Source organism: Ictidomys tridecemlineatus, chromosome 8, assembly GCF_052094955.1.
Source record: "Ictidomys tridecemlineatus isolate mIctTri1 chromosome 8, mIctTri1.hap1, whole genome shotgun sequence".
NCBI classification, from domain to species: domain Eukaryota; kingdom Metazoa; phylum Chordata; class Mammalia; order Rodentia; family Sciuridae; genus Ictidomys; species Ictidomys tridecemlineatus.
In genome coordinates this window covers 71,894,276-71,921,263 of record NC_135484.1, presented here as the reverse complement: position 1 = coordinate 71,921,263, position 26,988 = coordinate 71,894,276, and the positions used below count along the sequence as shown (strand labels likewise).

General features: G+C 33.0%; 1 protein-coding gene across 2 annotated transcripts in view; it reads right to left on the bottom strand.

Moving 5' to 3' along the window:
* Positions 1-26,988, bottom strand: part of Rngtt (RNA guanylyltransferase and 5'-phosphatase) — a 217,301-nt gene that overhangs the window by 143,307 nt on the left and 47,006 nt on the right. For both annotated transcript variants that reach the window (XR_013425011.1, XM_005324717.5), the window contains exon 9: positions 10,612-10,747. Coding sequence is in view for 1 of the 2 variants with exons in the window: in XM_005324717.5 (XP_005324774.2) it covers positions 10,612-10,747 (136 nt within the window). In the remaining variant the exon portion in view is untranslated. The remainder of the gene's footprint in view (positions 1-10,611; positions 10,748-26,988) is intronic.

The window sequence follows — 26,988 nt, the reverse complement described above, 5'->3', positions numbered from 1 at the left end:
AAAAAAAGATAAGTGTTTTCATAATTTAATAACAATTTACTTTATTTCAATCAAGTAGTACATAAATAGTAATATTTATTTTAATCAATAGTACATAAATACTAAGTATACAACTTGATGAAATTTCCAAGTGAACATAACTGTACCCAGATCAAGTCTTATAAACAACACTCTGAAAATCTTCATTATGCTTTTGTTATATATTAAAATAAAATCATGAGAGTATCTCTTCATTATATTTTTTATATTTAAATTGCTATATAATATTTTGTTTAATGTCTGAATTATTAGGCAACATTTAAGGGTAAAGCGACTACAAATTTTAAAATCAGTATCTAAAACTTAAAAATCAGGATCATTTTTATAATAAATTTTGTTTAATCCTTATTACTTTAAATTTTATTATGACAATTACTTTGACCATAAATTCTATAATTATAAATGGCACTCATATTAATTCTGGTTTTATGGAGAGATCTCCGAAAAGTTATCAAAGTCAATAAAAAGTTAAATAAATTCTACACTCTGACAGAAATAAAATCATTACAGGGAAGGCAGTGTAAAGTGCTGGGGAGTGATAATGGTCCAGTTATATTGTTATATTGTGTGCATGTACAAGTATGTAACAACATTTTCCATCATATGCACAACTATAATGCACCAATAAAAAATGTAGAAGGGAAAAGAAGAAATAAGGACACTAAATGAAGATTACAAATATATAATGCATTATTTGATAAAATTTTAAAGGTTTTTTTGCCTAAAATAATTTTATTGCCTCATATTCTTCCTAAGAAATTAAGCAACTTCTCTTGCTATCTAAATTCATGACAGAAAATTCATATACTACCTTCTAAAATTATTTTTAAAACACTAAGGAAAATATATTTTGCCATTGTAAGAATATTACCAATTAATTAATTTCCTAAATATGTGTTTGTTAACTTAGACGTTTCTAATGGTTATCATCTTTAACCCAATACATGACATAAGCCATATTTGTTATTTTAAAATGTTTACTGAAATATTTTTATTTAAATACTTGTATCTGCGCATTTTACACAGTCACAAGGTAGTAGAGCAATAAAAAGTTTCAATTAATTATTGTTTTCAAAACTGCAAGGTTGGAAATAAAATAGACACCAGAGACAGTAGATATCACAGAATTTTTCTCCCCAATTTCCCTGATAAGATGAAAGAGAATATGTTTTCCTTTAGATATGATGTTTAAAAGTCAAAAACCAAATTTATTATTAGCAAACAAAATAAGTAAAAAGGAATAACAAAATATGCAGGCTTTAAACTGACAGCCAAAAAACTACCAAGAGTCTAGTGAAACAAACAAAGAAAATCACTCAGTTCTAAGAAAACTAAACCTTTAGAAGCCCTGTTTGTAAGATGACAAATATCTGGGGCTGGGGTTGTGGCTCAGTGGTACAGCGCTTGCCTAGCATGTGTGAGACACTGGGTTTGATTCTCAGCACCATATATAAATAAATGAATAAAACAAAGGTCCATCACATCTAAAAAAAAACGTTTAAAAACAGATGACAAATATCTGATAATTCTTACTATTACAATCAAATATAAATAGAAGTAAAGAAGTGGTTTTCTTTTCTTCATTTTTTTCCCTATTCTGACTTAAGAGTAATAAAAATAGCTAAACACTTTTTCTGTCTGAAGTAAAAGGTCTAGGACTCCACACTGTAGTGCAGTAATAAGCTGAGCATTATTGCAATAAAATACTGCTTCCAATTAAGTAAGAAGACATCCATCAAAAATTCTTGCAAAAGAACAGCACTTCTGAGTTAGCTGGTAATGGGAAAATATTGGGATACTGAGTTCTTCCCAAAGACCCCACCATCACAATGTCCCCTTCTCTACAACTGCAACAACTGCCCTATGCTAGAGCAAACTGGTTAAACATAAACTATATGGCTTAAAACACAGAGAAATTGGAATTCCTGTGCACTGCTGCTGGGAAAATGATACAACTACTATGGAGAACAATATGTTAATTTCCTGAAAAGAATTTAAAATAGAAGTACCATATAATCCAGCTATCCCTTTCTGGGCATACAGACAAAATAATTAAAAGCAATTAAAAGAAATATAAAAATTAAGAATTTGGAATTAAAAGTAGAGTCTCAAGGAGATATTTGTAAACCCATATTCACAACAGAATTATTCACAATAGCCAAGAGGTGGGAAGTAACCCAAGAATACACTGATGGATGAACAAATAAACAAAATAGGAGTATGTACATAATGGAACATTATTTAGCCCTGAAAAGGGAAAAATCCTGTCACATGCCACAACATGGACAAACTTTTGAGGATATTATGCTAAAGTAAATAAACCAGTCACACAAAAATATAACTAATGTATGATTTCACTTTCATGAGGTATCTGAAGTATTTAAATTCAAACAACAACAAAGTAGAATGGTGATTGTTCAGGGTGAGTAAGGGAAAAGGAGCTACTGCTACTTAATGGTAAAGATTTGCTTTACAAGATAAAAAAAAAAAGTTCTAAAGAACTACTGCACAATAATGCTAATATTAGCACTACTGAACTATATACTGAAAAATGGCCAAGATGTTAAGTTTTTGTTATTTGTTTCTTACCACAATTAAAATTTTTAAAAGAAAAAAAAACTATAGTTAGGACAGATCAAAAGAGCATAAATGCACTGGATTTATTCTTCTGCCTGAAACAACCAAAGATATGAACAGCACATGAATCAATGTTTTTTTCCTGATACTGAATATTTGGTAACAAAAGTCAGTAATCAGACTCAGTGACCCCTGCAATTGTCCCAAGTATTGTCTAAGGAGAGTTTCCAGAATCTAATGCAGGCAAGGGGATCATAAGTGAAGCCTAGTTGGCATGGTGGTTCATGCTTATAGTACCAGAAACTCAGGAGGCTAAGGGAGGAAGATCACAAGCTCAAGCCTCAGCAACTTAGACCTTGTCTCAATAAATAATATAAAATAAATGAAGAATCATGATCTCTATGAGTTTAAAAAAAAATTGAATAGGTTGTCTAAGGAGACCAATGCAGCTAATATTCTCAGGAAAGAGTTTAAAAGGACAGAGAAATCTACCCAGAGAAAGAACTCCAGATATCTGTCAAAATGTGCACCACAAACTCCCCACAAATATTTAGTATAATGCTCATCAGTACTTAAATATGCAGTAAGGAGACTCAAGACCAGGCAAGAAAACATCTATAGAGAACAGAATCCAATGTCCAGTACAGGGACAGAAATAATGCCTATTCCTACCAGGCAGATTAAATAATCCATAGGGGATCAGGTACTAAGAAGGGTCTTGTCTCAATAGTAGAAAAAGAACTTTATTAAAGATGTCTCTGGTCCACCAAACAAATCTCAAAAGCAAGATCTGAAAGGAACAAATTAGTTCCAAATAAAGTAACTGCATTCCAGAACAAAGCTCAAGAGGATGTATGAACCCCTCCCAAAAAGGTAAAATTCAAAACGCCTGACAATCAAAATTTACCAGGCATTCAAATATGATCCATAAAAATGAACTGAAACAGGCCCAAAACTGATGGAGATGCTAAAATTAACACATAAAAACATTAAGACAGCATACTATTAAATTCATTTATAATATTTCAAAATGCTAAGTGGAATCACAGAAGAGATTTTTTAAAAGACTCAATAAATTTCAGAGGTGAAAACTATAATGTAAGATGAAAAATACTATGGTTGAGATTAAAAGCATTTTAGACAGCACAGGAAAAAAAGGGGTAGTAAATCTGAAAATAAAAATAAATAGGAAAGAAAAAATAATTGTTAAAATGAAAAGAGCATCACCAAGGGGTGAGATAAAATTTTTTCTACTACCAATGGAAATTATAAATGCTTGGATAAAAGAAATTCAACAAATCCCAAGCACAAGAATCTTGCAAAAAAACAATCAATATACAGTATCAACTTTATATTCGGCAAAAAATTACTAGAAATGGCACCACTGTTTTTTAAATGATGCTGTGGAAAAATTTGAGGCTTGAATTCTTCAATATAGCCCCTACCATACCCACCTATCTCAAATAAGTCAGCATGCTCACCTTTCCATCCTCTGCCCTTTCTATATTCAAAGTCCCCAGGTACACAAACCTTCTGTCTCCCCAACCAATATTTTTTAAGTCCAAACTAAGAATTAGGCATAGTTCTAAGTGCTAGAGAAATAAACAATTGATCCCTTGAAAGAGAAGAAAATAATGAATATGTAATTTACTGTCCATACCAGGATACTTTTGAGAGTGAAACAGATAGTTATTTATAATGATACCTAAACAACAAGCATGTATATACACTATCCCATCCAAATTAGAACATCTGGTATAAGCCTAAGCAGTGGTAGTTATTTCTACTTAAAGCATAAGAGAAAGTTTATAATAAAGTACATACCATTAAATGAATCCTGAAAAATGTGGAGGATATTTTCCAGCAGAAAAGTGAATTAAACAAATAGTGTAAGAAAAACTTAAAAAAAAAAAAAAGATGGTTTTAGATAAATTGTCCAAACTTCAATATAATGGAATTTATGGTTTAGGATTACAATAAAAATTAAAACTGAAGATATAGGCATGCTTCAGATATAAAAGAATACAAGTCTGAGCAGTTTGGACTTTATGCAATAGATAATGAGAAACCAATGAAGGATTTTAATGAAAAGAAGGAAGTAATCTCTTTCCTCTCCTCAACTGTTCTCTGAAAAACCAGTGAACCTCTTAAGCTCATTCTTAGTAATCCATCCCTTCAATTCTTTTAGATCAGACCATTTGGCTCTAATTATCACAATCTTTCTAAGTGATAGCATATTCCGAAATTATACAGCAGAAACTGTTGCCAATCTTGTGAATATACTAAAACATTGAACACCTGAAAATGGTATGTGAGTTGAATCTCAATTTTTTAAAAAATAAAACTAAATTTTAAAAAAATCTAAAAGCAGTTCTTCAGATAGAAGAGAATGATAAAACCCCAGATACAAAATATATATTAAATCTCAGCTATGTATGTATCAGTTATATATGGTTTATAATATAAGTACCATAAAATGACTAAAAGGAAATACATCAAAATGTTTTTTAAAAATCTTTTTCCAAAATTCTTCCTATTAACTTTAATGATTAACTGCAAAATCCTTTTTCTTAGCTTCGTGTTAAATTGATTAAATTTCACAGACTTGGTTCAACTGAATTAATGCCATATTTCTAAACGCCCATTTCCACATTTTGTGGGTCAAGGAACATAATTTAGCAGAGCAAAACAAAGCCTCAGTGTTCACATTCGACAGTCAGACAACCAGGTAGTATCAGTTATTCTTGGATTTGGAATCTTACAAAAACAATTTTCAAGTGAAAATACAGAAGAAACAGGAAATTACAGCAGGCTGTTTTAATTAACTAACTAGAAAAACAGATATGGCAACTATAATTCTGGCCCAAGAAAATTGACATCATGAATCATATTGCTATTTAAAACCCTCACAAGAATCTATTATATTTATAGGGTGAAAATAAATAGTATTACTAAGTCAAATCTGTAGATCTTTAAACATATTTTTAAGGATTATTTCCTACCTGGAATGTACTCAGCCCGTCTCCAACAACAATCTTTTTCTATAGCTATCTTCCATTTCTTTAGATGTGACTTATTTTTCCTCTAAACTACCATAGCACTTGTTTTAAATACCTCTTTGGATTAAAGTTTTATTTAAAGTTCTCTTGCATCATTACCAATCATTCTACATCCTGCCCAATTAAGTAAAATGTCTCAGACTGAGGTGGCCTTCTAAATAATTGTCTAAGTAATGCCTGCACTCTTGACACCAACCTGAGAGGTACTCAACAGATATTCATTCAATACACTAAACTCTGGCAAATGCTGTTACTTAAAAAGTCCTTTTCTTCCTTTTATTTTATTAATTATAATGCTTAAAATACTACACCTTAAATAAAATAAAGGTAATAAGAACCAATATGTTCCTGCTATTCCCATGAACATCTACAAGGGAGTCTCTTACCTTGCAAACAAAGGCAGTGACAATGTGGCAGAAAAGAAAATCTAGCCATGGCAACCAGTAAAGTGAACAGTCTGTATACAAGCCTACCAAATTACTTTATAGGAAAAAAAAAATAAGTTTATTGTTGTATAGATCAGCATACTCGTAGGTGTAACCTATGAGTCTAGTTTAGTTTATCAATTTCAAAATTTGTTCACCAAAAGCCAAAGAAAAGAATAAAATCTAAGTGGCAAACATCAGAATAGCTAAAACTAGGTACATGTACCTGGACTGTCAGACCTTGAAGTGTACACTAAAACAATGGTATTTAAAACAATCTCAAATGACCACTAGAAGATAAAAACATTAATGGAATAGGAATGTGAATTAAGAAACAATGATAAACCAAGGCCTCAAAGACCTAGGTAAGCACTCTATCAGTAGGCTACACCCCCTGCCTACCCTACGTATATTTAAGCTTCTATGTGCTAGAATAAATACCAAAAAAAGGAAATACATTTTTCAAAATACAGGACATAACACAACCCTAATAAGAGGACCTCATAAATCAATGGGAAAAAGATGAACACCCAATTGAAAAATATGGAGAGGATTTGAATAAGCAACTCATAGAAGAAATACAATAACTCATACTACAGTAAAAAATATTAAGCCTCATTAACAATTCACATAAAAGAAAATCAGAAGAGGAAAAAAATTTTTTTTACTACATGCCACACACTAATATCATGATCTTACAAACTTTCCAACTTAAATCTTCACAAAAGCACAAAGAATTAAGTACTATTATTAACCTCCTCTCACTACAAATAAGAAATTAAGTATACTGAATAGGGTCCCTCATGCAATAACTGGAAAAGCTAGGGAGGCACCTGTAGTTGAGGCACTTAATCACGGCTATACTATCCCTTTAAATGAAAAGCCAGTCTTATCAAATTAAAAAATATTAAACCAAAACAGTGTTGAAGGCAATGTGCAGATCCTCCACATACATTAGTATAACTGTACATGTGTCCAGAAATAAAGGTGACAATTATACATCTTAACATTTTAAATAGGCATATCCTTGATCCCAGCATGGCATACATGCATTTCATGGGAACAGTACTCCTACTACACTACAAGTGGTGATGCAACCAATGAATACAAGCCTCCAGTGTAATTCCCCGACGTATATATAAGACAGATGGGTCCTAATAGAAAAAGTTCTCTTTCCGTTTGGGCTGTAATGCAACATGTCTCCCATGTGGAAAGAGTCTTCATACAGAAAGGGACCAAGCAGACAAGTAGAACAAAAGGATGAAGAGCAAAATAGAGCATAAACAGTATCATTTGAGACCCCAAATCTAGCGAGGCCTGAAGAAAGCCAAGCTAAAATTCAAATTGTTTAAACAAATCCAGCCTTTTTTTATTTATTTAGTGCTTAATTCTATTTTTTTAATTTATTTTTATTTATATATAATAGCAGAATGCACTACAATTTTTATTGCACATATAGAACACAATTTTTCATATCTCTGTATACATAGTATATTCACATAAATTCATGTCTTCATACATGTACTTTGGATAATAATGATCATCACATTCAACCATCATTAATTACCCTTTGCCTCCTCCTTTCCCCTCCCACGCCTCTGCCCTATCTAGAGTTCATCTATTCCTCCCATGCTCCCTCCCTATCCCACTATAAATCAGCCTCCTTATATCAAAGAAAACACTGGGCATTTGGTTTGGGGGGATTGGCTAACTTCACTTAGCATTATCTCCTCTAACTCCATCAATTTACCTGCAAATGCCATATTCCATTGTGTATATATGCCACCTTTTTTTTTATCCATTCATCTATTGAAGGGCATCTAGGTTGGTTCCACAATTTAGCTATTGTGAATTGTACTGCTATAAACATTGATGTGGCTGTGCCCCTGTAGCATGCTGTTTTTAAGTCCTTTGGGTATAGACTGAGGAGTGGAATAGCTGGGTCAAGTGGTGGTTCCATTCCCAATTTTACTTGGGAATCAACTTAACAAAAAAGGTAAAAGATCTATATAATGAAAATTACAGAACCCTAAAGAAAGAAATTAAAGAAGACCTTAGAAGATGGAAAGATCTACCTTGCTCTTGGATAGGCAAATTAATATTATCAAAATGACCATACTTCCAAAAGCACTATACAGATTTAATACAATTCTGATCAAAATTCCAATAACATTTCTCATAGAAATAGAAAAAGGAATCATTAAATTCATCTGGAAAAATAAGAGACCCAGAATAGCTAAAGCAATCTTTAGCAGGAAGAGTGCAGGTAGCATCCTATACCAGACCTTAAACTATACTACAGAGCAATAGTAACAAAAACAGCATGGTATTGGCACCAAAACAGGCCTGTAGACCAATGGTACAGAATAGAGGACACAGAGACTAACCCACAAAACTACAATTATCTTATATTAGACAAAGGTACCTAGAACATGCATTGGAGAAAAGACAGCCTCTTCAACAAATGGTGCAGGGAAAACTGGAAATCCATATGCACAAAACTCAACTCAAAATGGATCAAGGATTTAGGAATACAATCAGAGACCCTGTGTCTAATATAAGAAAAAGCAGACCTTAATCACTATCATGTGAGATTAGGCCCCAACTTCCTTAATAAGACTCCTTTGGCACAAGAATTAAAATCAAGAATCAATAAATGGGATGGACTCAAATTAAAAAGCTTCTTCTCAGCAAAAGTAACAATCTGTGAGATGAATACAAAGCCTACATCTTGAGAGCAAATCTTTACCCCTCACACATCAGATAGAGCCCTAATCACTATGGTATATAAAGAACTCAAAAAGCTAGACACCAAAAAAAAAAACAAATAACCCAATCAATAAATGGGCCAAGAACCTGAATAGACATTTCTCAGAAGATGATGTACAATCAATCAACAAACACATGAAGAAATGTTCATCATCACTAGCAATTACAGAAATGCAAATCAAAACCACTTTAAGATTTCATCTCACTCCAGTCAGAATGGCAGCTATTATGCATACAAACAACAATAAGTGTTGGCGAGGATGTGGGGAAAAAGGTACTCTCATACACTGCTGGTGGGACTACAAATTGGTGCAGCCAATATGGAAAGCAGAATGGAGATTTCTTGGAAAATCCATCATTTTTTAAGATGAACTTCAATTATTTGCAACCAAAAATTCCTTAATACATGCTATATTCTCACCTCTAAGATTTTTCTTAAATATAAAATCACAAAATTTTAGCTGAGCATGGTAGCACATGCCTGTAATCCCAGTGACTCGGAAAGCTAAGGCAGGAGGAGGTCAAAGCCAGCGTCAGCAACTTAGCAAGACACTTAGCAACTCAGCGAGACCCTGTCTCTAAATAACATACAAAAAGGGCTGGAGATGTGACCCAGTAGTTAGGCACCCCGGGTTTAATCCCTGGTACCAAAAAAAAAAAAAAAAAAAATCAGAAAAAAAATTTTTTTAATTTTTTTTTGAGAGAGAGAGAGAGAGAGAGAAAGAAAGAGAGAATCTTTTTTGTAGATGGACACAACACAATGCCTTTATTTTTTATGTGGTGCCGAGAATCGAACCCAGGTCCCGGCGGTGCTAGGCGAGCGCTCTACCGCTGAGCCACAATCCCAGCCCAGAAAATTTTGAGAAAAAGGTATAGGATATACATTTGAATGTGTTTAGGAAAAACTACCCAAAAAAAAGTCTAAAAATGTCTACCAAAACAAAACTGATCAAATAAATTATAGAACTGTTTCTCAAACTTGCCTTATTAGAATCATCTTATTGCTTTTGTACAGCTACCTAGGTCCTGAGAGATTCCAATTCATGAAGTCTACGATCAGCAATAGGAAAGGGTAATATTTTCAACAAGCAATCTTTAATGCTTATAATTTCCACCAACAAGATAGCTTAGAAACTCTGAACTTTGATGGTTATACATACAGAGGAATACTATTCAGACATTTATAAGAAAAATATGTCCAAAACAAATTGTTAGGTAGAAAATGACAAATTACAAAACAGATGAAACACTGGTTATTTCATTCAAAATTATATAACTATCCTTGTTTGCACATATTTGATCAGAGTATGTTCATCTACAACTAAATAAATATTTTTTAAAAATCACAAAATCCTATTTAGGTTCATAGATTAAGTTGGCAGATCCCTTTTTTAAAAAATGTTAATTAAATATAAGTGCAGGTAAGAAATAAAACTTAACATCCAAATAAAATTTAGCCAGCTTGGTGGCACATGCTTGTAATCCCAGCAGCTCAGGAGAATAGTGAGTTCAAAGCCAGCATCAACACCTAGCAAGATCCTGTCTCTAAAAAAAATATCAAAAGGGCTAAGAATATGGCTCAGTGGTTAAGCACCCCTGGGTTCAATTCGTGGTACCCAAAAAAATAAATAAATAAATAAACCCAATTCTTAACTTCTTAATAAAAATACACATTAACTTATAAGAAAAAGAAAAATTGCAATGTTTAATTTTGTACACATTTTAAAATAAATATGACTTACCCCATCCAAGAGAGTGTTTGATAAATGCATTCGGAGATCTTTACGAAATGGAAATTCCAAATTTGAAACGTGAAATACTGAATTATCTCTATCAATCATAAAAACTTCATTTGTGCCATCAATCAACATCATATAACTGTAAATAAAACATTAAACAGATAATATTAATATAATATCAAGAATAGAAATAATAGTTGAATGGATTTTCCTAAGCTTATAACATCTTAATGGAATAATGTTCACTGGAGTCCCTTTTCTCTATTATGAGAAATAAAACACCACATGCAGCCTTTTTTTTTTTTTAATACTTCTTCATTTCCTGAAGAAAAACAGAGTGTAGGGAAAGTAATGTTTTTATGGGATAATATAAGGAGCAACCTTATGATCCATTTTAGGAGGGGGAAGTTTCTCTAATTTTTATTAGATCTTAAACATCAAAGTCTCTCAAAGTTTACAAAACACACATAACACACATACATAATTGCATTTTAGGGTTCAACAACTATGAATTAGATATTACTCTCTCCACTTTGAAGTAGAAAAAAAAACAGTGAAAAATTAAGGGACTTGAAAATGCAGCCAGACCTTGTGCTATTCATTGCTCTTTCTACCATAATAGTTAGCAAAACAACTAATTCCTCTCTTGAATCACTATCATGATATAACCACATATAATTTCAAATCTGTCATTCATGAATATAAAATTAACATTTTAAACAAAAACAACAAGATTTCTTAGACTTTATTTTCTAAAACCTAATATATGGAGGGATTTATAAACATAATCTGTCTCTTTAAGTGGTCAGATTTATTTCACACCATATAAACAAAAATGTCCAGATAGATTTAACCTGAGGAAATTACAGACTAACAGGCTATGCTACCAAATGAACAAGGCAAGCCAGGGTAAAAATAGAGACCATATCTAGGCACCAAAGTTATCAAAGATAAAAAGAAAATTGACAGCAAAATGAGGGTTAGTAAGTTAAAAGACATGCGCCTGAAAGAATCAATCATTTTGTTAACCTGTTCTTATTTGGTGTTAAATGAAAGAGTGGAAGAAAAACCTGGTACATCATTGAAAATGGAGGAGAAACTGATTCATACAACCTCCTACTCACAAGGTATATCAGGAAAAAAATAGCAACAACTAAAAGATGGAGCTGAGGGTTGGTGATATAACTCAGTTGGCAGAGTGGTTGCCTCTCATGTACAAGGGGGGAGAGGGGGGAGAGGGAGGGGGAGGAGGAGGAAGAAGAGGGGGAGGAGGAGGGAGACAACGAAGAAGAGGAGGAGGAAGAGGAGGAGGAGGAGGAGGAGGAGGAGAAGGAAAAAGGAGGAGGAGGAAAAGAAAGAGAGAGAGAGAAAGAAAAAAGATGGAACTGAAGCAAATTAAAGGCCAAGGGAAACGGTAAAGAGATGGAACCTAATACAGTATATAGAGGCTAATAAAACAAAAGATAATTTGTTTACCATAAACAAAAATTTAGAATAGGTGAGGAGAAATATGAGAACTGATTAAGGCAAAAACAAAGGGGAAAGAGCAACAAGGAAGACTAAAAGGAGAATTGTTTGGGGGAACTAGTATGCTCTGACTTGCTGCTCCTAAAATAATTACTTTCAGTAGACTCCTGGGGAAAGGATGGATTGCCCAGGACCCTGGTACATATTGAAATAGTTGCAGCCATGGATGTTGGAAAGTGTGGAAACTCAGATTTCACTAGAAAAATAAAATCAGCCTCAATCTGGACTGAATGTGCATTTGAGAAACTATTACACCAAAGGCTAGACTAGCAGGTTCACAAACAACAGGAATACTTAGTCCCTCAAAGGTCTCTTTTTACTTACTCTTGAAAAGTAGCAACTCCTGGTGGATAGGGAAAATTCAGGAATCTTAAAAGAAGTAGGAAATGCTCTGGATTGTTTTCAAAAGAAATTTAAATCAACATAAGGAAAAGTCAAATAAAAAGCAATTATGGGAGCTTGGGTTGTGGCTCAGTGGTAGACGGCTTGCCTGGCAAGTTGGAGGCAGTGGGTTCTATCCTCAGCACCACACAAAAATATATAAAGTAAAGGTATTATGTTCATCTACAACTAAAAAAAATTTTTTGAAGAAAGCAATTATGATATTACCTACAAATATGAGCTCTGTTTTCAGAGATTTCTGTTTTCTATATTTTGTTCCTTCCCACAGATCAGACACCTTGTACCTTGCACCTTGTCTATCTGAACACACACAAAACACTTGTTAAGCAATACTATACATACAAGGAAGTGCATCACAGCATTTCATAGCAGTAAAAAGTGAAAACTCAAATATCCATCAAAGAGCAGACAGGTTAAGTAAATACCACATGTGCATGTAAAAGCATACTATGCAAGCATTTTCAAAACAATGATAAAAACAATAAAGTGAAAAGCAATTCATAATCTGGAAAAAAAGTGGAAAGGAAACAAGTTAAAAATCAGAATGCATAATATGGTAACAGGGAAAAGGAAGATAAAACTGTGTATACATACTAGATAAAGACAGACAGGAGGGGGCTGGGATTGTGGCTCAGCAGTAGAGTGCTTGCCTAGCATGTGCAGGGCCCTGGGTTCAATCCTCAGCACCACATAAAAGTAAATGAATGGAATAAAGATATTGTGTCCAACTACAACTAAATAAAATAAATATTAAAAAAAAAGACAGGAAAACCTATACGAAAATGTTAAGAGCTGCAATTTCTATGCAGTGAAACTATTAATGATATCTGCTTGCCTCATTATACTTTATTTTCAGAAGTAAAACACAAATTGCTTTCTAAAGCATAGAAAAAGGCAAAGGATTAAAGCTACCAAAAAATTAAATAAGAAGAAAAGGAGGGGAAAAGGAAAAGGGAAAGATAAATAATATATAATCAGACCTGGAGAAATATTTTCCTTTGGAAAGTGTCAATAAAACAAGGATGTTAAACTTCATTAGTGGCAATAAAATAAGGATGCTAAATTTCATTCTTTATACTACAGTAGCTTCCACACAATAAATAGTCTTCCTCCTCTAGCCTCCACATAAGTATTTTTTAACACGCAATACAAACAGAAAACACTGGTCAATTAAATTGACTTATTTTACCACCATCCCTATCCATTTTTGCTAACCCCTATCAAACTCACTATTTTTTTTTTCTTAAAAGATTAACCAGTTTTTTAAATGTTTATCAGAAGGCCAGCCAGGAGCCAAGCCCAATGCTACATGGACATAACAGTGAAGAGCACAGATTCTCTTTCCAACTTCATATAATTTATACCCTAAACAAGAAAATATGACATTAAACAAATAATCCCAGAAATAAAAAGTTTTGGAAAGTTGAAGTACAAGGTACTACAGGAGGATGCAATATATATTGCAGAGTCTGAAGATCAGGGAAGACATCCCAAAGTGTTACGTTCATTGAGTAGCTAAAATGTGGTTATAATAAGAGTTTTAAAAAAAAAAAAACTTTACATTTATTATGTAGAAGTTAGCCAAGCAAATTACTGTGGGGTGAGCAGGGAAGGGAAAAATAGGAAGGGCAAGATACCGACTAGCTGAAGCTATATCCCTGAGATAAGGCAATGTAGCACCTTCTGACAAATAAAATCTGCAGAATACTAAAGCAGAAGGAGAAAGCAGGAAAATTACATAGCACAAGGCTAAAGAAGTAGCCAGGGACATAGTAATTATGAAACTTTTTTTTCTTTATCCTAAAAAATAGAAAATCATCTGTACATGACAAATGGAAACCATATGGATAATTAATATAGGACATTTAATATAGAAATTAGTTATACAGATACTGGAAAGCTAAAAAGGTAAAACAGGAAAAATGAAGTAACCCAGAGATTAATAATTCCAGGAAGTACCACTACCTGCAGAGCTGGAGAACAAATGGAAGAAGTATCAGAAACTAGCAGCTTAGAGAAAAGGCGTTATGAGACTATGCCTGGAAAGGGATAGAGGAGGTTCAAATCTCTAAGGATGGCACCATATAGTGGGTACCTAGACCTTTGAGAAAAGCCTATAGCTCAAGTTTGAATCCCTATTAAAGAGCCCCAGGATGAAGACTGCTCAACACCTTAAAGGAACATAAATAAAATTATGAGACCTCTGTAGTAAGACCAAGTCTAGTGGGTGAGAAAGTGATACAAGTGGCAGGCACTTACTTCATCTCCTAGGATTCCTGACCCCAAAGCTGGTAGCTCTGAGAGGGAAACAACACTGATGGTGAATTCTCCAAGAGAAGATGAAGAATGGAATGGCAGGGGTCCTCATCTGCTAGAGGCATCCTTACGGAAACTAGAAATGAGAAGTCCTTTCTCCCACCTTCAAAATTCCTACCAGTACCCCCAAATGCTGAAACCCTACAGAACGCATGCTGGTGAAGGAATTGGGAAATGTATTTTACAAATCTTGGCACCCAACCTCCAATATAAAAAAGAGTAGATTGGAACCAAGAAATTGGTAAATAAATGCAGACCACTGAAAAGTTTTAAGCAAACTAATAACACAATCTGATAAGCATTTTTAGAAGTTCACCCATACATAATATATATCTAAGCAGATAGGAGCCAATAGGTAGACAATGAGAAATTATGAGACCTCTGTAGTAGACCTAGTAAGAAATCACAGTGGATGGAACTACAAAGATAATCATAACTTAGAGATAAGTGGCTAGATTCAAGACATTTAGGAGGTAGAATGACAAGACAATAAACTATTTGCTTGATATGAGGCTGAGAAAATGGGGGAAAAAATCAAGGATAACTTCCAAGCTTCTAGCTTGAGGAATTGGGAATATTTATTTGTTGCGCCATGCAACACTTTAAGGAAGAAATAATCATTTCATTTTGTTCAGGAGAAATGACAGACACTATGAGTTTGATTTTTGCTATGGATAATTTTCTTTTTAGAATAGAAATCAAAAGCCTGGATTTCCTCTATCCTTATCCCCAATAAATAGTTTGGAAATAGGCTCAGGATCTAAACCAGACAATCAAATATTCCATTCCCCAGACTTTTTAGCTTGAGTGAGTGACAGAGGAACCAGGACAATTGAAAAATTACTCGTAACAACCACTGAGACATTGTCAGCAAGTGTCCATGGTGGCTTCCTACTCAAAAGTATTCCTGTGTCCTCACTTTGGCTCTTCTCCTTGCTGAAGGTTACCACTATTCCCGTGCACTTTCTAAGACCAGTTCTCCCAAGAGCCTTCAATATATTTCTTTGCATAAATTAGCCAAAGTTGATTTCTACTGCTTATAATCAAGAATGTTAATGGATATGCTGGTTGTTCCCCACCCCATTTCTTTTTTGCCCATTACAGCTAAGTTCAAGTAAGTTAAATATACCTATGATATAACCCTATTGTTATGTCCCAGCATATCCTCAATACCTACCAAGGATTACATAATACTAACTATTTATATATAACTTCATGCCAAGTGACATGACATCTACTTTTCATGCTTCAACAGAGACAAGTGTTAAGCCCAAAGTTAACTTTCCCTATGCATCTTTTCTTTTATAAGAATCTACTTCCAAACCTCTGTTCTTTCTATACCAGCTATATTCCCTCCCTACTCCCAACAGAATTGGCAAACAAGTCTCTGAACCTAATTCACAAGGTTGTAGAGCTTTATGGAAATGAATTCAGGTATAATAAAATTTCTTATAAAGAAAATTCAGAGTTTACATACACTTTCCCAGATATAATTTATAAACCTTCCTAACATAAGAGTAGTTGATCAGAGTTTGACCCTTGTCTACCAACACCTATCATACCTTGTTCTAAAAACAATACAAGAACAGCTGAAATGCCAAACTCCAGCTTTCCCCTTCTCCATGGAACTTATGCACACTTCACCTGTCTTTCTTACTAGCTCACTGCTCAGTAAATTCTACTCTGATCACAAAATGTATCCATGCCCACTTTAACCCATTTTCAATTTTTTTTCATATTCTAAAAAACACAGTATTGAATAAACTTTATCATAGGTTTATTAAGAAGTTTATTAAAAAGTGTTGGTGTATGCCTGTAATCCCAACATCTCAGGAGGCTGAGATGGGATGATCGCGAGTTCAAAACCAGCCTCAGCAACTCGGTGAGATTCTGTCTCTTAAATATAAAAAATAAGGCTGGGGATGTGGCTCAGTGGTTGGGTGCCCCTGAGTTCAATCCCTGGTACCCAAAAATAAAAAAATAATAATAGGGCTGGGGATATGGCTCAAGCGGTAACGTACTCGCCTGGCATGCTGGCATGCACGGGGCGCTGGGTTCGATCCTCAGCACCACATAAAAATAAAAAATAAAGATGTTGTGTCCACCGAAAACTGAAAAATAAATATTGAAAAATTCTCTAAAAAAATGTTTTTAAATAATAATAATATTTTTTCCTTCTCACCTTCGTTACTTAGTTCTTCATTTACTTAATTAAGTATGACCAAAGATAGAGACAGATGTTACCAAGCAAAATTAAAAGTAGTAAGATTTTTAATCCATCTAGAGAAAATAATCAATGTCAGAGTCCCCTTCACAATCTCCATAAGAAATCTCTATTCTCCTTATCATATAAAATCAAATCAGTTTTCCAAGAGTTTTTAAACTATTCAAAGTTTTTATAAACTTCTTATGTTTCAATTATAGTTTAATCACTAGTTGTTGCATTTGTAACAGCTAAACACAGTAATTAAAGTACCTTAAGAATTAAATAAAATTTATAGGCTAAATTGGGAACTCAACCAATGACTATACTATAATTCCATGAAAACATAGCTTAAAGTTAAGGAATTTCAGAGTAGCACTTCAGGTAATTTAAAACCTCAATTGCTTCATTTTATCACTGCTGTTTACAACCACTGAAATGAAAACACAATTATATTCAATTTATCAAAAACTATCAAAATTTTCATTTAACATTATGAAAAGATTCCAAACCTATAGATAAATTTTAAGTTTGGTTTATTGTAAGCACAACAGTCTTCTCCAAAAGGATAAGCTCCTCTTTCATCCTCATATCACAAAATTTAAAGTCATGAAACAGTTGTGATTAAGGCTTTACAGTCTTAAATTCACTTTAAGCCCACAGCTTCATTCTATTCTGTGATCACTTATGCACACAGTAATTGAACAGACAACACGTATTATTTAATTTTAAATTGCAAAGTCCATTCACTACCCCACCAATTTAATTGCTAAATCTGTCTAACCATTCTTTTATCTTAGAATGTTAACTGTATATTAAATGGCAGGCCAGCAGCATATCACAGAAGACTTGGACAATCTGCCAACAATTACATTTCTTCTAGATAAGCACAGTCTTTTCTATTTTATATATTGTTTATACTACAAACTTTCTACCATGTTCTGTTTGTCAAGTTTTATTTAAGCATAACAGTTTTTATTAAACTTTGCTTGTGGAAAAAAATCAGTCGAAAGACTATCTTATATTTCAATTTGAGTTAATTCATCACAAATAAATTTTGAAGACCTACAATAAAGAACTGCAAAATCTCCAAACTGTCCTGTATATTTATTTCTATTAATCATTTTCAAAATCTAGATGTTTTAAGAGAGTGTCCTCAAACAGCAAGATTTAGAGTCTTCTGCAAAGCTTCCCATCCACATAAAAATCAACACTATTAACAGAGTTTGGCACAGCATAGGGTGCAATGTCAGTTTATGAATTCCTCTCTCCTATTCCACAGAATTAATGACATATAATAAAAATAATCAAGTGTATAGTTACATAAAAATTTTGGCTTAACAATGAATTAACATTTAATAAGGTAGAGAGCTAAGTTTTTAAATATTTCCTTGTACTGTGAGAGATGACTTTTTTACATTAAAAATTAAAAGTCTACCATTACTGATTAGGTATAAGAACTTGAGCAAACGACCTGGTCTTTCCAGCTCTAATATCCTCACGCTGAGAAAATGAAGTAGATTCTTGCTACATAAAGTGTGGTCCCTGGACAAATAGCATTGGCAGCACCTGGTAGCTTGAAAAAATGCGAAATCTTGGGCACCAGCCAAGGCTAAATGAATGAGAACTAGAAAGAAACCCAATTGTATTAAATAGCCTCTAGCCGCCCTAACACTAAAACTGCAAAAAGAAAATATAAAAGCCAGATAGCAGATGTCAAGAAAAACTAGAACTTTTTAAAACACATGAAAAAAGAGGCTTCTATTGAAGAATGTGTCCAAAGGCTACATTAAATTTTTCCTTTCTAAGATATAGAAATGTTCTTGTCTGGAATCCTAGCTACTCAGGAGGCTGAGGCAGGAGGATCTCGAGTTTGAATCAATTAAGTGAGACCCCTGTTTTAAAATTAAAAAGGTTGGAATGTAGCTCCATGGTAGAGCAAACCTGAATTTAGTATACTGAGGGTGCAGCAGGGGGAGACAGTTCTTGTTTTGATCCTAACTAAGATAAAAAGAGCAAAGGAGGTAGGTAAAAAGAAAAAAAGGAGGGGGGGGGACTAAGCATGATCACAAGCAAGTTCCAATCAGTTTTCTAATTTTCATATTATTATACAACTTTTGAAATTCACTATTGGGAAATTTCAAAATGAATGAATGCTAATATAATCTACTTTCAGTTAAAGCTTTCACTAAATCCCAATCACCTAATACTTCCTGAATTACAACTGAAAATGGGAAAGTGCTGGGAGATAACTGGAAGATAACTGATACAGGGTCTTCCAGAGCCTTCTGCTAGAAAGGTGTTTTAGTGATGTCTCCCAGGCTTCACTTTCTGAGACATCACCACCTTTGGCTAAGCACATCTCTCTATTGTCACAGTAACTATTACTCAAGGTGTTCATTACTCTGCATTCTATATAACTATGGAAAATATTCTTACCATACTCTATGCTCAATTTCAAAAACAACTCTCTTAATGTCTCAAAAGCCACTGGGTTAACCCACTAACTCAGCAGTCAGTGACCCTAATTTTTTAAAAGATTGAAATAAAGAAAACTCCCCATCCTTCAACTTCCTAAGAACAAGTCAAGAAATGTGAGTTGACATAACAGTTTAAAAAGTCAGAGAATCTTGGTTCAGCAAACTCTAACACTCTTCAAAATACAAATAAAGGGATTAAGCAGCAACTAGTGTAACCATTTTCTTCCTTTAGCCTAAGCACCTAAATGCCAAGGGTTCAGAACTTACAGAGATTTAGGGTTTATACCAATTATCAGTAAGGTCAGTCCTACTCAGGCTTTTTGAACCTCACGACTTCCTTCTTCATATTGCTTCTCTTACTTACTACCTGTCCTTGGCTAACATCCTCCACCTAAGACCTCCTTCATTTTTAAGTACATGTCATATCATTTATATGCAATTGTACTTCATAATGTTCTCTCCTCTTCTCATTTTAATACCACAATTAAATTTTTATCTATTTAAGGGCATAACATGTCTTAAGTTTTCTGTTTTTAATTATGCAAATTCATTCTTCTCCCAAAACTTTATTGCCACACATCAAGATATTTGGCAGCTCCAAATAAGTTGTCCAAACAGTGACCTTTTAAAACTTATCTGAAATTAGAAATTTTCCTTAAAAGAAGTTATGTTTTTTCATGTTTTCATGTAATTGCTTCTCAAACAATGAATATTTTCAAAACAATATTTTATTGAAAGGAAAAGACGTAATCCAGAAGAAATTTGAGAAAAGTTTACTTCTAACATAGATACCAGATTTTACCATAAACATTTTACTATAAAGATCCTGCCTTTTTAAATTCAGAAATGAGCTAATAGCATAACTGATGGGTTTTTTAACCAATATAATAAAAAACATTGAAAGTATATAGTAATGGGGCATCATGTAATGTTTGATACATGTGTATATTACATGTTTAAGTTAAATATATTTATCTCCTCAAATATTTATCATTTATAAAACTTTCTTAATTCTTTCTTCTATTTTTATTTCTTCTTTTTGAAATGTACAGAATATAACTGATATCTATAATGAAACATATGCAACAGAACCCTAAAGCTTCTTCCTCCTAACTGTATCTTAATACCCATTGATCAACCTTTCCTAACCCTCTCCTCCCACTCTACTGTTCCCAACTTTAGTAATCACCATTCTACTCTAAACTTCTGAGATCTACTTTTTACATTCCACATGAGTAAGATCATGTCAAATTTGTCTTTCTGTGCTCAGCGTTTTACGTTTAACACCATCCATGTTTTCACAAATGACAGAATTTCAGTGTTTTATGGCTAAATAATATTCCATTGTGTATATGTACCACATATTGTTTATCGACACTTCGGTTATTTCCTTTTTTTCACAATTGTGAATAGTGCTACAATGAAGGTGGAAGTACAGAGGCTCTTCAATATACTGATTTCATTTCCTTTTAATATATACCCCATAGTGTGATATCTAGAACAAATACTAGTTCTACTTTTAGTTTTTTGAAGAGGCTCCATACTGTTTTCCACAATGACTGTACTAATAAACATCCCCCAACAGTGTACAAGGGTTCCCTTTTCTCCACACCCTTACCAGCACTTGTTCTCTTCAGTTTTCTTGTTATCAGCCATCCTTATTAAATGAGGTGATATCCGATTATGGTTTTGATTTACATTCTTCACACATATATATATATATATATATATATATATGTGTGAAGAATGTAAATATACATATATATATGTATATAAGTATATTAGTTATAGATGGAGACAATGTGTTTGATTGATTGGTTAATTGATTTTTCTGTGGTGCTGAGGATCAAACCCAGTGCCACACACATGCGAGAAAAGTACTGTACCACTGAGCTACAACCCTAGCCCCTGATTTGCAATCTTCTGATAATCAGAGGTGTTCAGAATTACTTCACATATCTGTCAGTCATTTGTGTGTCCTCTTTTAAGAAATGTCTATTTAGATCTGCTGCCTATTTTTAAATTGGGTTTTTTTGCTATTGAGTTATTGGAGTTCCTTATATACACTATGTATATCAACCCCATCAGATGTATACATTGTAAATATTTTCTCCCATTCTGTAAGTTGTCTCTGTGATCTGCTGACTGGTTTCTTTCCTGTGCAGGAGCTTTTTAATTTGGTATAATTCCATTTATTTATTTTTGCTTTTGTTTCTTCTGATCTTAAGGTCATGTCCAAAAAACCTTTGCCCATCCCAATGTCCTGAATCACTTCCTATGTTTCTTCCTAGTAGTAACATAGTTTCAGGTCTTACATTTAACTCCTTAAACCATTTTGAGTTGTTTTTTGTAAATAGTGAGGGATGGAGGTCTAACTTCATTTCTCTGCATGTAGATATCCAATTTTCCCAATACCTTTATTGAGAAGTCCTTTCTCCAATGCATGTTCTTAGCATCTTAGTTCAGATTATTGAATTTACTTCTAAGTTCTCTATTTTGTACCACTGGTTTGTGTCTGTTTTTATGCCAATATCATGCTGTTTTGATTATTACAGCTTTGCAGTATGTTTTCACATGAAGTAGCATAATGCCTCCTGCTTTGTCCTTTTTTACTTAAAATGGCTTTAAAAAAAAAAAAAAGAAAATTCTGTGTTGTCCGAACTGGCCTTAAACTCAATAACCTCCTGCCTTATCCTCCCCAAGTAGCTAGACTACAGGTGCATGCCACCATGTTTGACAACTAAGGTACTTTTTAAGAAAGATAATTAAAAACACCTACAGAAGATACACAACATGATAATGCTTGATTGTACTTAATATCACTGCATGTACACAGGAAAATGCATGCAAGTAAGATTATATTTAAGTATACCAAGTGTTTTAAATGGGTTTTCATCTCTTCATTTACTAGGGTCAAAACTAAAATCAGAACAAGTTGAGAAACATTGAAATATTGTCATGTGAAAAGTACAGATGGAAATCTGGAAAACTTCAAACCAAATGGTAAAAATTGCAGTTACAGCAGTTTATAAAGCATAAAGGAGGAAGTATTTTTGGCCTTTCTTGTGTTTAGACCTTTCTTGTATTAGATATTAACATCCTTTTTAGGGCAAGAAAAGCTGTTCAATCAGTTGTCTATAGCTGATTTGTTCAATTTGTTTTAAGGATAAGAATAGAATCAATCAAGGACCAAAAGCTTATGTTTTGTGTTTCTTTTATAAGTACAGATAGCATTTCAAAAAATCAAAATTATTTTAAATTTGGTTTTAAAGGGTTTGCCTTGGTGTATGCCTAACTATGACCTCCATTTTCACTTTTATTTAATACTAATAAGTAATGCTTACTGGATCAGACTAGTAGAAGTCAATTGGTTGCCATTAGTCTTTATTCATGTTTACACAAAAATCAGAAGAAATTCTAGATGCACCATCTCAACAGTTAAATACTAAAAACAAGTGACTAAATACTACCGAGACTACAAAAATAAATGTAATGGGGACTGATATTAATAAATGCAACTATCAAAACCAGATTGCAGCATAATTTCGATGTGCAATTGTTTGAAATTCATCATTTAAATGGGAATTTGATTTGTTCTGATCATATTCTATATTCTATAATTCCAGTCAATTAGTTTGCATTTTATCAAGCTAGGATAACATATAAAAGTTTAAATTCCCTTCTAAATAATTCATGATGACTTAAATTTAAGTTCTTTGACCATGCAAAAGTATTTAATCAAATTTTCTAAATTCTAAAATGTTACTAAAATAAAACTGGTCCAAGAAAGTTCACCTTACCAGCAAAAATATTAGCAATGGCAGCAAATTTAGAGGTGAACCAAAAGCCAGAGACACACTGTACTAAGAAATGTTTACAAATTCTTCAAACCAAATTTCACACTTTAAAGAAAAAAAACTGTCAGAAATACAAATTTTCCAATTTCTTTACCTGGTTAACAAACACTTTTAGGGACCAAAGTACCATCAAACATGCAAAAACTCAATGTCGTTTCTGAAGAAAGTATAATTAAATAAGTACTCAATTATATATGATTTTTTAAAATATGATTATGGAAATTTCTTTCCCAAAATATATAATTAGAACTCATTGATTAAAATCTCTGCTCTTCATACCATATGCAAGTAAAATAACTTTTCTACTTCATGAGCATAAATTTCAGTATTTAAGATAAAAGAGCTTTACTCCAACACTGAGTTTTTCTATACAACTCCTTCATTCCCAACACAAATAAGAAAAAATAAACAAATAAACCCACGTAGGATAAAACAGAACTTTCACTTAATTCTCTTCCAAAATTCCAACATAAGAATATCTGAGTTTCCTGAAGCAAACAAAACACTTTTAGAGACTTTATTATAGCTATTTTTTTTTTACGAAAATACTTCAATGTCATCTACAAATAATTCAAGTGCCAGACACAAAAGAACATGTTAACATTGTCAAATGTCTATGGTTTCAATAATGTTGTATACATGATCCTGCTAATTCTTACTAAATTTTTTAAAATCTCAAATTACTATTTTAAGATGTATTAGATATAAGATGCCCTGGATATCATCAGAATTCTACTGCAAGCAGCGTGAATAAAGCTGGTCCTCTGCTGCCATCTAGTGAACTCATAAAACACCAAAACTAAACCAGAAGTTACAGAAATTTTTCATCAATTAATCTGTTTAATAAATCATTAAAATATTACTTATTTTAAAATATGGCCACAAAATACCATTGCAGAAAATAATAAATTATGCACTGGATTTTTTTAACACTAAAAAAGTATGTATGTTCCACAAGTGTCTTCAAGAGCTAATAAATTATTACAATAAACTATTATAAAATAAATACTCATTTGAGAAAAGTTAACTAGAATAATATTATCATAGTATTGTTACAAAAACAAAAACGTCAAAACAGTTTAAATTTACAACCATGAGTAACAGTCAAAGTATAGTTCATTCATATAATGGCATTAAGAATCCAGAATGATTCCTCTTCTAAGACATCATCAAAATAATAGCAAAGTTTGTTTTGTTTTTCTTTTTAAAACATAAAGCTACTTGGTAGCTTAAAAATATAAATTCCTAAAAGTCCACAAACTCTTTGACCTTCCAGAGATTAATTTCCCCTCCCCTTAAGGGTGGGTTGAGTTTATATATCACTTCTTAAAAAAAAAAAAAAAGTGATCATATATCACTTTTGAAATTGGATGATAAAGGTAGTACTACTTCATCTGGGTGCTTTCTTAGATCAATTGCTCTGGAGGTGACCATGTCCTGAGGCACTTAGGAAACTGTGGGAACCCACTTAAAACCCCAGATTTTAGTATAAGGATTATTTTAACTTGAAGATATTTGGGGATTCAGTAGATACAGAAAGAAGCCTTTTAAGAGTTTCCCTTTAATGACTTAAAAGCAGAAAGTTCTGGAAATAAGGATGCCATTAATCTGCTCCTTCTAGAAACTCCACCCCCAGGAAGAGTTAAGCTATCATAAATCCCCTCTCTGGAGAGTTTTACATTCATGAAGAAAAGGAAAAAGATTACTCCCACCTGCAAAAACAAACTATCACAAACTTAAATTACCATTTTTCTCCAAACATCTATTTCTTTCCTAATGAAACTCATTTATTCTTCTCCTAGAATCCTATTCTCTACCTTTCCTTTTTCCTATTAAGTTAGGTAAATTTAGCAAACCACTCATTTTGTGTACTTTCACATGCATAAGTATTCATATAATACTTAGCTTTTTCTCCTGGTAATCAGCCTTTTGTTAGTATAATTTGTAGGCACCCAATCTCAAAACCTAAATGGGTACAGAAAAGCTCTTTTTCCCAAACAACTAATGGAGAAGCCCACAAATAAGATATAGCCAGTGAGGAACTGAGGCCTACCATCAACCTCATAAGTGAGCTTAGTAGTGAAGCAGTGAAATAAAGCAGCCCAAGCCAAATGATAAGATAGTAGGGTAAAATGACAGCCTAAAATGCCCTCATCATATGGTGGCCAGCTTCCTCCAGAGCAACTGATCCAAGAGAACACCCAGGATGGAAGTAGTAAAAGTACTTTTATTATTTATAAATCAAGCTTTTTATGTATAGAAAAATATGAATATATGTAGGGAAAAAAATCTTATATATATATGTTTTAGGCATCCATTGAGGGTCTTGGAATGTATCTTCTGCAAAGGGGGACTACTATACTGTTACAGGCCTATTTAACAAAATAGTAAAGTTATTTTACCCCATTTTTATTAGACTTTATTTTAAAATTCATATATGCAATTAATATATCCAGAATGATTCTATTAAAGCTAGTAGGATTATGTTTTTTCTTTGTTCAAAATCTTTCCATGACTGCTCATCTCACTCTGAATAAAAGCCTATCTTTGCAATGGCCTACACAGCCCTACCTGATCTGACCCAGGTCCTTCATTAGTGCTGAGTTCCAATCAAACTGTCCTCCTTGCTGTCAAACACATGCATGTTTCTGAGTTAGAGATCTGTTTACCTTTGTTGAGGATAAACAAATGTTCAAATTCATGGAATATAGGTAAAGTAGTATTTGGATATTAATATACATTAAAACACCTATAATAGGCCAGACATGGTGGTACATACTTGTAATCCTAGCAAATCCGGAGGCTGAGGCATCAGGATCACAAGTTCAAGGGCAGCTTCAACAAATTAGCAAGGCCCTAAGCAACTTAATGAGACCCTATCTCAAAATAAAAAGAACCAAGGCTGTGGCTCTGAGTAATGCAGTCTTGGATTCAATCCCCACTACCAAAAAACAAACAAAACAAAACAAATTTAAAAAAAAAAAACTATAATAGAAAATAAGAAGATAGAAAAATGAATGAATTTCAAGTTAAAATTTAACTAGGTAGGGAGAAAAACCAAAATAATCTTTAAGCAGTAAAATAAAAACTAATAACAATAAATGAAATTAAATTAGTGAAATTAAAAACTCATAGAGAAATGATCAACATAAAAGTAGTTAGTTAAAAAGACTAAAAATTCTGGCAATTTTGATCAATAAAAAAGATACAGGATAGGAGTAAATATTAGGCATTAAAAAGGAGTAAATTTGGGGGCTGGGGATGTGGCTCAAGTGATAGTGCGCTCGCCTGGCATGTGTGTAGCCTGGGTTCGATCCTCAGCACCACATACAAATAAAGATGTTGTGTCCTCTAAAAACTAACTAAACTAAACAAGTAAATAAATATTTTTTTTAAAAAGGAGTAAATTCTATTAGGGATTTTAAAATTATGGAACATCATATGACAGTCATGAAAATAATTTTGTAAAACATAGATGGGATAGGTATTTTTAAGAAAATACAAGTAACCAATACTGACTCAAGAAAGATATTTTAAAAGTACAAAAATACCAATATACATTGGTAATGATTTATGGTCAAAACTTTCCCTCCTC